General features: G+C 40.3%; 1 protein-coding gene across 5 annotated transcripts in view; it reads right to left on the minus strand.

Annotated features, from left to right (window-relative positions):
* Nucleotides 1-314: 314 nt before the first annotated feature.
* Nucleotides 315-13595, minus strand: part of LOC134221250 (synaptonemal complex protein 4) — a 176143-nt gene continuing 162862 nt past the window's right edge. Inside the window, exons 3-5 of one of the 5 annotated variants that reach the window (XR_009982290.1) lie at nt 1257-1581; nt 986-1192; nt 315-842 (exon numbers count right to left, since the gene is read on the minus strand). Coding sequence is in view for 1 of the 5 variants with exons in the window: in XM_062700442.1 (XP_062556426.1) it covers nt 1522-1581 (60 nt within the window). In the remaining 4 variants the exon portion in view is untranslated. Of the gene's footprint in view, nt 843-888; nt 1582-13595 lie in introns of those variants that run through there. The other 4 variants (XR_009982288.1, XR_009982289.1, XR_009982287.1 and 1 more) reach the window with 4 other exon arrangements.

A 13595-nucleotide genomic window follows, 5' to 3' on the forward strand; every position in this document is an offset into this window, starting at 1 on the left:
ATATCTTATATTCATTTCATTAGTTCTCCTTGTTATCAGCCTGCTGACGGGGGCCCGTGTTGATTGGATTTGGCAAGTGTGGTAATGTTTGTGTTGTGTGTTTTATGATAGTATTGTTGGGCCCCTGGCATTCGTTTGTTCGTGCTTATGTGTAGTGTTCTTCATTTGATGACTTGCGTGTTTGTGTGTTTGTGTAGTTGGTAACACGATTTTTTTCTCTTTTAAATCTCTGATGTTATTTTTTAAAGATTGATATAACAATGTGCTGTTAGTTGTTATTGTTTTGTAAGTATCGCTTCTCAGTTTGTGTATCGTTTTATGATGGCGTGTTGATGTGAGTGTCACTTATCCCTTAAATGTGAAATAGCATTGGTTGTTTTAAGAGTTCACTAAGGTTGGATTCATTTACTTTGTTAAAATTGTGACTTATCTATACAATATAGCTGCCTTGTCCATGAGAATAGTTTTCTGCAAGATTTTTTTTGTTTGTCTTTGACTTAATTCCATTAATTTTATAACGATCTTGGATGTTTGTAGATTTGTTAGCTTACTTTTTACAAGTTGCCTCGATAGACTTCAGTTCGCGTTGTCAAGAAAAAGTAACAGAGAAAATATAACGGAAACCTCTTTTTAAACCCGAATAATCGTTCAATCAAAGTCAAACTTTTTTGATCTGAGCTAGTGAGAAAAGGCTCCGGTAGTTGGCCTATTACTTCACTGTTTGGAAATATCGTTTTTGATCGTTTCGTATTTCTTCGCCTTGCGAGTGTGCTGATTAGCCTCCTTCTTTTTCCAGAGTGTAGGTATCCTTGTGACTGATAATAAATATCGAGTTTATTATTCTAAAATTGACAAAACAAAATCTCAACCAATATCACGAAATTGCACTTTATGCTGGTACTGCTTTGAGAATGTTTGCTGCTACTCGGCTTGCGCTTTTTATACACGCACACATACATATCTACCATTGTTTTGATGTACTTACAGTGTTGGTTTTGCTCAAGTGTTTTACACCTGTAGCGCCGTTCGATTAGTTCTGTTTTTTTGGTTTCTTCGTGAATCGCCGCCCGAAGTTATCGTTTAACTGTCAGTTTTCACTGGGCGACGATCTATTAGTCAGTTACGCACTCTCCTTTCTGAATCTGCCTATACACGTCTCCGATTCTATACAACATCATACACACGGAACAGTCTGCATCAGCTGCCTGCTTGAAGAGTGTTGTCCTTAACAAATATATATCTATGTATATATATACCTTCTTTGGATTTGTTTTTAGTTTAATCTGTAGCTTTTGTAGAGTATGTTTGTCCATTTGTCGTTCGTCCTATTTACAGCCTTTCTCGTCCATTGCTCCTGGATTTTTCCTTGATGCCATCTTAAAAATAGATCACTTCCTTCTTATGTTTTTGTTTTCTATGATTAGTGGTTGTCTCTGCCTCTTCATGTTCGTCTGTAGGTGTGTGTTGTGTAATCGTCTGTTGAATAGTCCATTTGTGGTGGTTTCCGCCGGTTGACGCATCTTAACGCCCTCTTGCCCATCTGAGTAAAGCGTCGGCAAGCACGTCCAGATGGGCTTTCGTCTGAAATGGGAAAGGAAAAAAAGGATATTATAAATTTGCATTTGTTTCAACAACATATTAGTTTCGAGGAAATTTCGTGAAATTTTGAAAGGAAATTCAAAGCAACTTCTCTGATCTTCAGTCATATTGATTGGATTCGTTCTAAAATTCTATAAATACTAAAAACAGCTTCCAACGGTTTTTCTTCTTTTCTGTTTCAATTCCGTGTCACGTCAATCCATTTTTCTTCAACCCATTCCACATGTCAAATGACCCATTTGGAATCGCGGATTCGCGGGAATCAAATTAAAAACGCTCAGATTACCGTCGGTCAAATATGTAATGACTTTCGTTATCGTAATTCTGCTTCTCATAAACCTACAGCCAGCATTAAAATAGAATTCTGATTAAGCTAACCATTTCCCCAAACTTTCCCCCGGGACATTTCATTAACAGGTGTTATGACGGAAATTACTTCAAACCAGCTCTGACATCTGCACCAACGCCAAAGTACTGCGAGGCGATCATAATGTACAAAACTGCTGTTATCACTCTTTGAAAACAGAACATAATTCCCAGAAAGCCGTAACGAAGTACCGTTTCCGTAAAAGTGGCAGAAAAAAAACCAGCAACGTAGTCACTCCAATGTAGCCAATTTTTGCCAGTCACTCGGCTCATATCCCATTCCGTCCGTGCCTTATCGGTCAGCAATAAAACAAGGAACTGCCGTGCCGCCGCCTGCCACCCGACCCATCACCTTTGCTGTCCGTAAGGTAACGTCGAATACGGCGAAGTCACAGCCATCATCGCGGAAACAGCAAACAGCCGCCCGACGTCGTCGTCATCTTCTACGTTTTTCGTTTCGCTGCGGCGGAATAATAACCATAATCAAACACACAATAATAGCGATAATAATATTTTTAATCCGATTACGACACCCGCGGAAAGCTCCTGCGAAAAAAAAACCGATGCCACAATAAAGCCATGACAACTGTATTACGGAACCTGCCGGCCGCAGCAGCGGGCCCAGCCGTCAGCCGGGAGTGGGGTGGTCTTTCTTTGCGTAACCATCGGGGATTTTCATTCTACTTGGCGACAAAAATAGATACACTGGCACTACTGCTTTGTTTGTTGCCATTTTGTACGTTTTGCGCGTTGGTTTTTTGTCGTGAAATCATCACAGTCATGTGTGATAAGTTGAACTTTATTAAGGTTCCCCCAAACATACGCGACGCGACAATCGTGACGCGATTCTATCCATTGACGACTGCGATTCTGTCGCCGTTGGTATAGAACAGCGGTTCTCAACCTGGGGTACATGTACCCCTGGGGGTACCTTCGCTGGCCCTAGGGGGTACCCCGGACAAAAATGCGTAATGGCGGGCATATTACAATTTCAATCAAAATTTATTGATAAAGTTTTGATGATTGTGTATTTTCTATTTCAAAAAATTATATTGTACATAATATGTAATGCGATCAATAAATCCCAATTGAATCCTGCCTTCCACAACCAGGATTAGGATTAGAAGCATCCTTTTACGCCTCTCGGAAGCCTTCTTCCAAGCTGCTCGAAGGCTTCCTTTCAAGAGGCTCGGAAGCCTCCTTTCAAGTGGTTGAGCCGCCTTCTTTCAAGAGGTTCGGAAGCCTCCTTTCAAGTGGTTAGGTTGCCTTCTTTCAAGAGGCTCGGAAGCCTCCTTTCAAGAAGTTCGGAAACCTCCTTTCAAGAAGTTCGGAAACCTCCTTCCTTTCAAGAGGTTCGGAAGCCTCCTTTCAAGAGGTTCGGAAGCCTCCTTTCAAGAGGCTCGGAAGCCTCCTCTCAAGCTCGGAAGCCTCCTCTCAAGCTCGGAAGCCTCCTCTTGAGAAGCTCGGTAGCCTCCTCTCAAGAGGCTCGGTAGCCTCCTCTCAAGAGGCTCGGTAGCCTCCTCTCAAGAGGCTCGGAAGCCTCCTCTCAAGAGGCTCGGAAGCCTCCTTTCAAGAGGCTCGAAAGGCTTCTTTCAAGAGGCTCGGAAGCCTCCTTTCAAGAGCCTTTCTATAGGCTCGAAAGCCTCTTCAAGAGGCTCAAAAGCCTCCTTTCAAGAGTCCTCGACGCCTCTCCGGCTTGAAAGGATCCTTTCAAGAGGCTCGGAAGCCTTCTTCCAAGAGGCTTGGAAGCCTTCTTTCAAGAGGCTCGGAAGCCTCCTTTCAAGAAGCTCAAAAGCCTTCTTTTCTAGAGGCTCAAAAGCCTCTTTTTCTAGAGACTCAAAAACCTCCTTTCAAGAGGCTCGGAAGCCTTCTTTCAAATGGTTAGGTTGCCTTCTTTCAAGAAGTTCGTAAGCCTGCTTTCAAGAGGCTCGGAAGTCTACTTTCAAGTGTTACGGAAGCCTTCTTTCAAGATGTTCGGAAGCCTCGCTTCAAGAAGCTCAGAATTCTTCTTTCAATAGGCTTGGAAGCATACTATCAAGAGGCTCAGAAGCGTTCATTCAAGATGGAAGCTTCCTTTTAAGTGGCTCGAAAACCGCCTTCAAAAGGCTCGGAAGCCTCTCTATAAGAGGCTCAGAAGCCTCCTCTCAAGAGGCTCGGAAGCCTCTCTATAAGAGGCTCAGAAGCCTCCTCTCAAGAGGTTCGGTAGCCTTCTCTCAAGAGGCTCGGAAGCCTCCTCTCAAGAGGCTCGGATACCTCCTTTCAAGAGGCTCGGAAGCCTCCTTTCAAGAGGCTCGGAAGCCTCCTCTCAAGAGGCTCGGAAGCCTCTTTATAAGAGGCTCAGAAGCCTCCTCTCAAGAGGTTCGGTAGCCTTCTCTCAAGAGGCTCGGAAGCCTCCTCTCAAGAGGCTCGGAAGTCTCCTTTCAAGAGGCTCGGAAGCCTCCTTTCAAGAGGCTCGGAAGCCTCCTTTCAAGAGGCTCGAAAGGCTCCTTTCAAGAGGCTCTAAGGGCTCCTTTCAAGAGGCTCGAAAGGCTCCTTTCAAGAGGCTCGGAAGCCTCCTTTCAAGAGCCTTTCTAGAGGCTCGAAAGCCTTTTTTCAAGAGGCCCGAAAACCTCTTTTCCAGAAGCTGAAAAGCCTCCTTTCAAGAAGCCCCGACGCCTCCGTTCAAGAGCCCCCGACGTCTCTTTCCAAGAGGCTTGGGAGGATCCTTTCAAGAGGCTCAAAAGCCTCCTTTCAAGGCTTTCAAGGCTCTGAAGCCTTTTTCCAAGAGTATCGGAAGGCTCCTTTGGAGAGGTTCGGAAGCCTCTTTTCAAGAGGTTCGGAAGCCTCCTTTCAAATGGTTAGGTTGCCTTTTTTCAAGAGGTTCGTAAGCCTGCTTTCAAGAGGCTCGGAAGTCTACTTTCAAGTGGTTCGGAAGCCTTCTTTCAAGAGGCTCGGAAGCATCGCTTCAAGAAGCTCAGAATTCTTCTTTCAATAGGCTTGGAAGCATACTATCAAGAGGCTCAGAAGCGTTCTTTCAAGATGCAACGGAAGCTTCCTTTTAAGTGGCTCGAAAACCGCCTCTCGGAAGCCTCTCTATAAGAGGCTCAGAAGCCTCTAATAAAGAGGCGCGGAAGCTTACTCTGAAGGGACTCAAAAGCTTAAAGGAGTTTCCCTTCAAAAGGGCTCGGAATTATGTTTTCAAGAGGATTGGAAGCCTACTTTCGAGAGGGGGTACCTCAAATCATGCAAAAGTTCGAAGGGGTACCTCTCAAGAAAAAGGTTGAGAACCGCTGCTGTAGACGACATCATCAGCCAACAAAGGATCGAGCTACGACAATCGTAACATTTGCTGAAACTGTTTTCTATTTCTCGCCCAGCAAGCGTCGATGGTGCAGTGCAGTTCGAGCTGCATGGATTGGCGGACGCCACAACCAAAGCATATGGAGTGTGTCTGTACATCAGAAGCATCAACCCCGATGGCGCAGCCACATCAAGACTGCTAACCAGCAACTCAAAGGTGGCACCTCTTCATGATATGACGATTCCACGCAAGGAATTATGCGCCGCTCTTCTACTAGCGAGATTATTCGACAAGGTGACTTCAACCATCAACATCGGATTCCAGCAGATATCGTTGTGCTCGGATAGTTAAATTGTGTTGGCTTGGCTTCAAAAGCATCCTAGCCAACTTGAAATCTTTGTTCGCAACCGCACAGCAGAGATACGAAGGTTAACTGGAAGCTACCAGTGGAACTACGTCCGAACTCATTTCAACCCGGCGGACACAATTTCGAAAGGCCAACCAACTAGCAATCAATCTCATCACGAGCGGGCTGTGGTGGGACGGTCCCAAGCTTATCAACGAACCGATCATCGAGATAGAATCGCTAGACGAACTTTCCGACAATAAGCTGCCCGTGCTAAAAGCAACAATAGTGACAACAGCAATCATCGAAGAAGCACTACCAGGTATTTGGAAAATATGAGTCTTTCCGCAACTACAACGAACAACGAATCATCGCATGGATTCTACGCTACGTTACTAACTTGAAGAAGAAGACATCTAAACGAAACCTGAAAAAATGGTTAACCATTTGCAAACTTCGCCAATCGTTATTGGTTATCGTGAGAGTAATTCAACACATCGAGCTGGGCGACGAGATCCAGCATCTTCAATCAAACCGTCCCTATCTTGGTGAAGCAGGGATCGTACCGACCAAAACAGATTAAGTCATACACTGCAGAAATTTTTAAAAAATCGAGGATGATCAAACTCACCCGCGATCTTACTTTTAAATTATCAAGTGATAAAAACTCGCCAGCGATTAAGAATCGTTTGAAAATCGTATCTTGATTTGAAGCACTTACCGTTACAACACTTTTTTTTACTACCATGAAACCATAGCGCCAAATAAAAGATATAACAGGACTGTTGGCAATTAGCTGATCATAGTAAAGATTAAGGTTTGAATGAAAATTCTGTGTTTATTATCGTTTGAGTACATATTTTGGGAAGTTGTCGCCGGCGACAACTCGCCTACTGTTTTCACGTGAAAGGTTTTCACATGAAAATTGCAATCATAATCGTCTGATAATGATTAAGGACAACACTGATTGCAGTTTTTGTGTGTCTAGCGAGCGACAAAGGCCATCCATCTAGAGTTGGTATCTGACCTGACTACCAACGCGTTCATCGCTGCGCATCGGCGATACATCGGCCAATATGGATCACCGTCTGAAATCCATTCGGACAACGGAACTAATTCCCAAGGGAAGACCGAGTGACGTCAACTGTACGAGCTATTCCGTCATCAGACTGACATCGACCGTATCATTCAGTACTGCCAGACAAAGAAAATATAATGGCACTTCATCCCACCTGGAGCTCCAGAGTTCGGGGGCTTATGGGAAGCTGCCGTAAAATCGACGAAGACTCATCTGAAACGAATAGTAGGCAACTTGGTGCTAACTTTCGAGAAGATGAGAACTGTATAACGCGAGATCCAAGCAGTGTTGAATTCTCGTCCACTGTTTGAAGTTTCGAACCCCACAAGGTACAAGACCATGTATCAGTTAGATCATTGATTAGCAGTAAGTTCTCTGCTATAGAGATTGAATCCATGATCGAGTGCCAAGGGCTGAAGATGTCGGTAGGGGAAGATGGGGGGAGATGATTCATTGACAAACTAGACCCACCCCCCCTGTTTTACGGAGAACCAAAACAGTCGAGAGGTATGATCGTTATGTGGTGTATTATATTTTGGATTGACAATCGTATTGATTCTGCAGGACGGTTTGTTTGTTTTGATCCTCCTAAAGATTTTTTTAGTAGGAACGCAAAATATGAACAACAGTTGTTACTTATCGTAACAATGATCAAATGCTATAGTTTTTCACAGCACAAAGCCATAAAAATGCTAAATGATCTGTACTGGTCAAAATGTCAATATTCCATCACAATTTTAGAATATTTGGAATTCAAGATGTTGCGTCAATATGGAGACACTTGATCCCTCATTTGTCACTCAAACACACAATTAAAAAAAATATCTTCAGGCGGCAATTTTTGTGTAGATTTGACAGATTTGATGGAGGGTTGGATCGGAAAAATATTTATTGGGTAGATATCATAGAAAGGGGATCAATGGATGCAAATTCTAAGATTGTATGCGCTGTCAAATTTCATATAAAAAAATCGTTCATGAAAATGCACAGCAAATAGGAAAATCTGCGTACTTTGTAGGAAAATAATTTTTTGCAATTCCTGATCATAATATCTTGTTTTTCAGTTCGTCTTTGAGTGAAAAAACGGCCTACTTCTCCACACCAATGAAATGGGTGCTTTAATAAACATTATGCAACTCAAATGGGTTGCATAATATTCATTATAATACTAATTTGGGTGCTATAATGAAAAACTAACATCAGAACAGTAATTACATGACTTCATTTTGCTTAATAAGCTAGGGGAAGTGTACAATGCACAGAATAGTGCAGCGGTTCTCAACCTGGGGTACATATACCCCTGGGGGTACCTCGGACAAAAATGCGTAATGGCGGATGAATTACAATTTTAATAAATGCTTATTGATGAAGTTATAATAATTTTATATTTTTTTTATTTCAAAACTTTGTCTTGTAAATAATGTGCATGGCGATCAGTAAATCATGGCCTTTTGAATCCTGCCCTCCATAACCAGTATAATGGATGAAGGACTGTGGGACCAAATATCAAAAGGGCTAAACCTCGAATGAACAAATTTTAAAAATCTTCTATGCAATTTACCTGATCAAAACAGAATGTTGAATAATATGTTAACAATATGATTCTTAATTAAAACCCAGAGTCATGGGACCCTCCTTAGCCGTGCGGTAAGACGCGCGGCTACAAAGCAAGACCATGCTGAGGGTGGCTGGGTTCGATTCCCGGTGCCGGTCTAGGCAATTTTAGGATTGGAAATTGTCTCGACTTCCCTGGGCATAAAAGTATCATCGTGTTAGCCTCATGATATACGAATGCAGAAATGGTAACTTGGCTTAGAAACCTCGCAGTTAATAACGGTGGAAGTGCTTAATGAACACTAAGCTGCGAGGCGGCTCTGTCCCAGTGTGGGGATGTAATGCCAATAAGAAGAAGAAGAAGAAGAAGAAGAAGTCTACAGATTCAGAAGCCTCCATTTGAGAGACAAGAAGGTTTTTCCCAGAGAAGCTCAGCTGCTTCGTTGCAAGAAAATTGGAAGCATCCTTATACGCTTCTCGAAAGCCTCCTTCCAGGCAGCTCGGAGGACTAAGAGGTTCGGAAGCCTTTTTTCAAGAGGCCCAGAATCCTTCTTTTAAGTTTTTTTTCTCTAAACTTTCTTGTTTTTTTCTGCTTCTTTTAAAAGCCTCGGAAGAATCTTTTCAAGGGGCTCGGAAAGCATTTTTCAACAGATTCGAAAGCCTCCTTTATAGGGGCCTGGGAGTCTTCTTTTAAGCTTTCTTCTTTAAACTTTCTTATTTCCTTTTCTCCTTCTTTTAAAAGCCTCGGAAAGCTCTTTTCAAAAGGCTCGTAAGGCTCCTTTCAAGAGGCTCGGAAGCTCTCCCTTAGCAATGCTCGGAGTTTTTCTTTCAAGAGGCTTAGAACCGTAACCGTAGCCTCAGAAGCGTCCTTTCAAGATACTCAGAAGCCTCATTCTAAGTTGCTCAAAAGCCTTCTTTCAAGAGGCTCAGGAACCTCTTTTAAAGTGGTTTGGAAGCATCCTTTCATCCAAAAGGTTCGGAAGGCTCTTTTTAAAAAGTCTCGAAAGGTTCCTTCTAAGAGGCTCGGAATTCTTTTTTTCAAGAGGATTGGAAGTGTCCATTTAAGATACTCCGAAGCCTTTTAAATGGCTTGGAAGCCTTCTTTAAAGGCTCGGAAGATCTCCTAGCTGCACAAATCTTACTGCTTTGGTTGCAGCAACATTTATGTGACTCTATTTGGTCGTATATGAGTTATATAAATTCGTGTATGACAAGTATACTACTCGGGCTCTTTTGAAAAGCTCGAAAGCCCTCTTTCAAGAGGCTCAAAAACCTACTTTCAATAGGCTAGGAAGCCTTTTTTTAAAAGGCTCGGAACTCTTTTAAAAAGGCTCGGAAGGTACCTTTCAAGAAGCTCGAAAGCCTCCTTTCAAAAGCCTGCTTTTAGGAGGCTCGGATTCGTTCCTTCAAGAGGCTTGTAAGCGTCCATTCAAAATACTCCAATGCTTCCTTCTAAGTGACTAAAAGCCGCCATTTAAGAGGCTCGGAAGAATCTTTTCAAAAGGCTTAGAATCCTCCTTTCAAGAGCTCGAAAACCTCCTATGAAGATACTCAGAAGCCATCTTTCAAGTGGCTCGGAGGCTTCCATAAAATGGCTTGTAAGGTCTTTCAAGAAGCTTGGAAGCCTAATTTCAAGACGCTCAGAAGTCTCCCTTGAAGGTGTTTAGAAGCCTTCTTTCATGAGACTCGGAACCCTCTCTTCAAGGAACTCGGAATTCTTTTTCCAAGAGGCTTGAAAGCATACTTTCAAGCAGTGCAGAGGCGTCCTTTCAAGATGCTCGGAAGCCTCCTTTTAAGTGGCTTGAAAACAGCCTTCCAGAGACTCGGAAGCATTGCTTTAAGAGGCTCGGAAGGTTCTCTCGGAAGAAGCGCGGAATTCTACTTTCAAAAGGCTCGGAAGCCTTCTTTCAATACGCCCGGAATACTGGACCAACATTTGTAAAGGGCGTAACAGCCAAAATATAGTCGTAAAAATTTGAAGGAAGCTGGATGAATGAACTTAATTTGAATTGGGAAATTTCAAAGAAAATGAAAATTTCGGAAAAGTTAATGTAGAGCCATATATTCCGTTAGTTTTCAGGTCTATTTTTCATATATCTAAAGAGCTACGATTATTTTCAGTTACAGCAAAAAAAACATAGGGGATCCCGGATAAAAAATATCATTAAAATATCTTACATTTTACTGTTACATCACCATTTAAAACATAGTAACCACAATTGAATATGATGGAATTCAAACAATCAAATTCCATAAGAAATAATGGTTTTCCAAGATTAAGTGAATGGCAAATGGGACTTTTACAATTAAAAATGGGGGTTGTTATGTATGTTTACAATAAAAAAATCGAAAATTTTCCATACAAAATTCAGAGCAAAACAATTGATTTTACGGTTCTTCAATGGGATGATTTCAAAGGACAAAACCATAGAAAACAATGTGTTTCAAATGTTTTCTCTTACTTTTTTTTATTGTTTTACAGTAGAAATACAATACGATTTGGAATACATTTCTCACTAATACTACAATAGAAATACAATACTATCAAAGGTTTTACAATTCATTTCATTTCTTTGATTTGAAATTTAGTTTTAACATAATTTTAGAGTTTATTTTATTCTGTTGTTGAGCGCTCTTCAAAGCTACTCGCTGAGTATGCCGTAAGTGTTGCTGCTAGTAAAGAGTACTAGTGTTCGTAGTATAATTGAAATAATTGTGGTGCTTGTTGCGGCCGCTATATTCCGGCATCCTTTTTGGAACTGATCCTTATTAACCATGCTCTGGAACTTCGTTGGTTATGCGCCTGTGGATGATGAACATAATAAAAAATGTCAATGGTCTTCGAGAGGAAACATATAATTACATAGAAAATATGAAGAAAAGTTACCTGTATCAGCTCTTATATTCGGTGGATATGACAAACGAATAGCAGCTGCTGTTCTGTATGGAAAACGTTGACGATTAATGGCAAACAGCGGTTTCCAGTAAGCTTCATAGTTCTGAATGAAACAAGTCAACATGTTATCTAAAACGTCAGAACTGCTGTGGTGGTGATAACAATCAAGAACTCCCCGGGAAGTCCCTTACAGATTTTTCCGCATGGTCAGTTAATCACAATTTTCACAACACTTATAAGCACTTAGGAACTTACCATCATGACAAGGCACAGTAGCCAATAATTCACTATTAAACCACTAGCAGAATTTAATAAAGCAGAAAGCAACGGTCTTGCACTTTGACCGTTCGATTTATTTTTTATTTTTCCCCAATCGCAAATAAAAGATTACACGGTTAAATAGAATTAGTTTTCCACGGAGTAAAAAAAATAAATTTAAATATAAAAACTTTTTTTTATTAATTTTAATTGTTGCAGAGATGCGAATTTTTTGAGATCTGGAATATAATTTATATAAAAAAAAATCAATTTTTTTTGCTCAACAGTGGAAACTATTGTTATTTTATAGTTTTCGTTGTTGCTTCATTATTACAAATACTTAAAACATTTACTTATTTTTCAGGTTTTTGCCTTTAAAAATGGATTTTTGATCAACGAAATGGACTAATTTAAAAATTTGATCAAATCTTAAATTAACATAAGCGAACCATAACAATATTCTAGAATGATTGGTAACATTTGGGTTTATTGTTCTTTTGAGGTTAATACAATATAGATGTTTTTCAACCGTAAGTTATCTACATTAAATGAACAGTCGATTGTATTGTTCACCATACAATCTATAATATTCAAATGGATTAAACCATACAAGGTACTGTAAATTTTTATCCGGAGTACCTCAATTAATGCAAAAGCTTGTAGGGGTACCTCTAAAGAAAAAGGTTGAGAACCGCTGAAATAGTAAATAGTGTAATAAATGAAATACTTTGATGGACATGACATCAAACATTTCCAAAGGCAAGTATATCTATCGCTTCACGGCTCATCGATTGCAATGTGGCACAATAATATGGAATCTGATTGCTCTCTGCATCAAACTAATTTATTGGCAAAAATGACCATGTGGAGTAAATTAGTCTGTACATTTTTCGTCATTGCAAAAAATAACGTGTGCAACTCGTTGCAAAAATCTTATTTTTGCTACTTGTTGCACAAACTACTATTAAAAAAAAAATCAGAGAATAGCTTTTTACTTTTATCAAAGCAAGTTCTTGGAGAGGGAGCAATTTCCCCCTAACGTTTTTAAATTTGATTTTTGACAGCACTCCATAAACTCGATTGTGTATCAATAACAACAACAATTTACTGACTGTCACCTATCAGCAAAATACATATATTTTTTAAGAAGTTTGTGTGAAAACCGTGTATGTTTTTGGCTGTGCTACCGTGATACATCGGAAATGAGGAATATGGAACGAGTCTCCCCAGTCGACATATAGAAGCTGCTCAAAACACGAATATAAGAAGCCAGACTTAACTACATAATTAGTGATTTCGATTTCATTTCCGAACATTTAAGATTCAATCCAGAGACGTGATTAGAATTTAATTGAGAACAGACCGCCAATTCTGTTTTTGTATTTGTTTTCTGTCATCTCCATACTGCACTCCATGAATATTTACAAAGTTATCGACATTGATTCACTCCGTTTCCACTGTTAGGTTAAATCCAGTGGAGAATTTTAATTCCATACTCGTTGCTATATTACTGAATCGCTTAGCTGAGAAGACTGGGAACATTCCTGGTGGCATTATCATTTGTGAAGACGCTACTGAATTGAAAATGGAACAAATGTTACTGGTGGTCTCGGCTTCTTATAATTTGTCGGTCATCATAGAGGAAAATCCGGACTTCTTCCATTGTTCGTTAACGTACCTTCAAAAGCTTTTGGAATTATTTGTAGAGCAATTTTATAAACAATTTTGAACAACTTGGTATGGTTATGAAAATTATTTTAAGCTTGTAGAGGAATGTGATAGTGATATGGTTGATGTCGGAGGTCTCCATTCCAGTCAACAGCAAAATGAGATATGGACAAGATTGATATAAGAGATAAACGACAAACGACAATATCAATATTTCGCTCTGAACTATCATGAGGAGATCAAGTTGTGTTATTTGTAAGAAGTGATCAATATCATGTGCCATTAGTTTGTTCTTATCCATTGCATATCTTGATATTTAAATGATATTTCGGTGTAAATTTTTGATATTGTTGCCTGTTCTTTTATCTCTTATATCAATCAAGTCCAAATCATGTTTTGTTATTCTGTTCATGGCTTCTGCCCGGGAATTGTTCGGCACTTCATCTCGTAGCTCCCATGTTCATCCCACCAAAAACAAAGCAATGAAAAGGAAATTGATTTTTTTTATTTTTGTTATTTTTGTTCCAGCAGTAGCATGTTAGCAAAAAGA

This window comes from Armigeres subalbatus, chromosome 3 (assembly GCF_024139115.2).
Source record: "Armigeres subalbatus isolate Guangzhou_Male chromosome 3, GZ_Asu_2, whole genome shotgun sequence".
Classification (NCBI taxonomy): Eukaryota; Metazoa; Arthropoda; class Insecta; order Diptera; family Culicidae; genus Armigeres; species Armigeres subalbatus.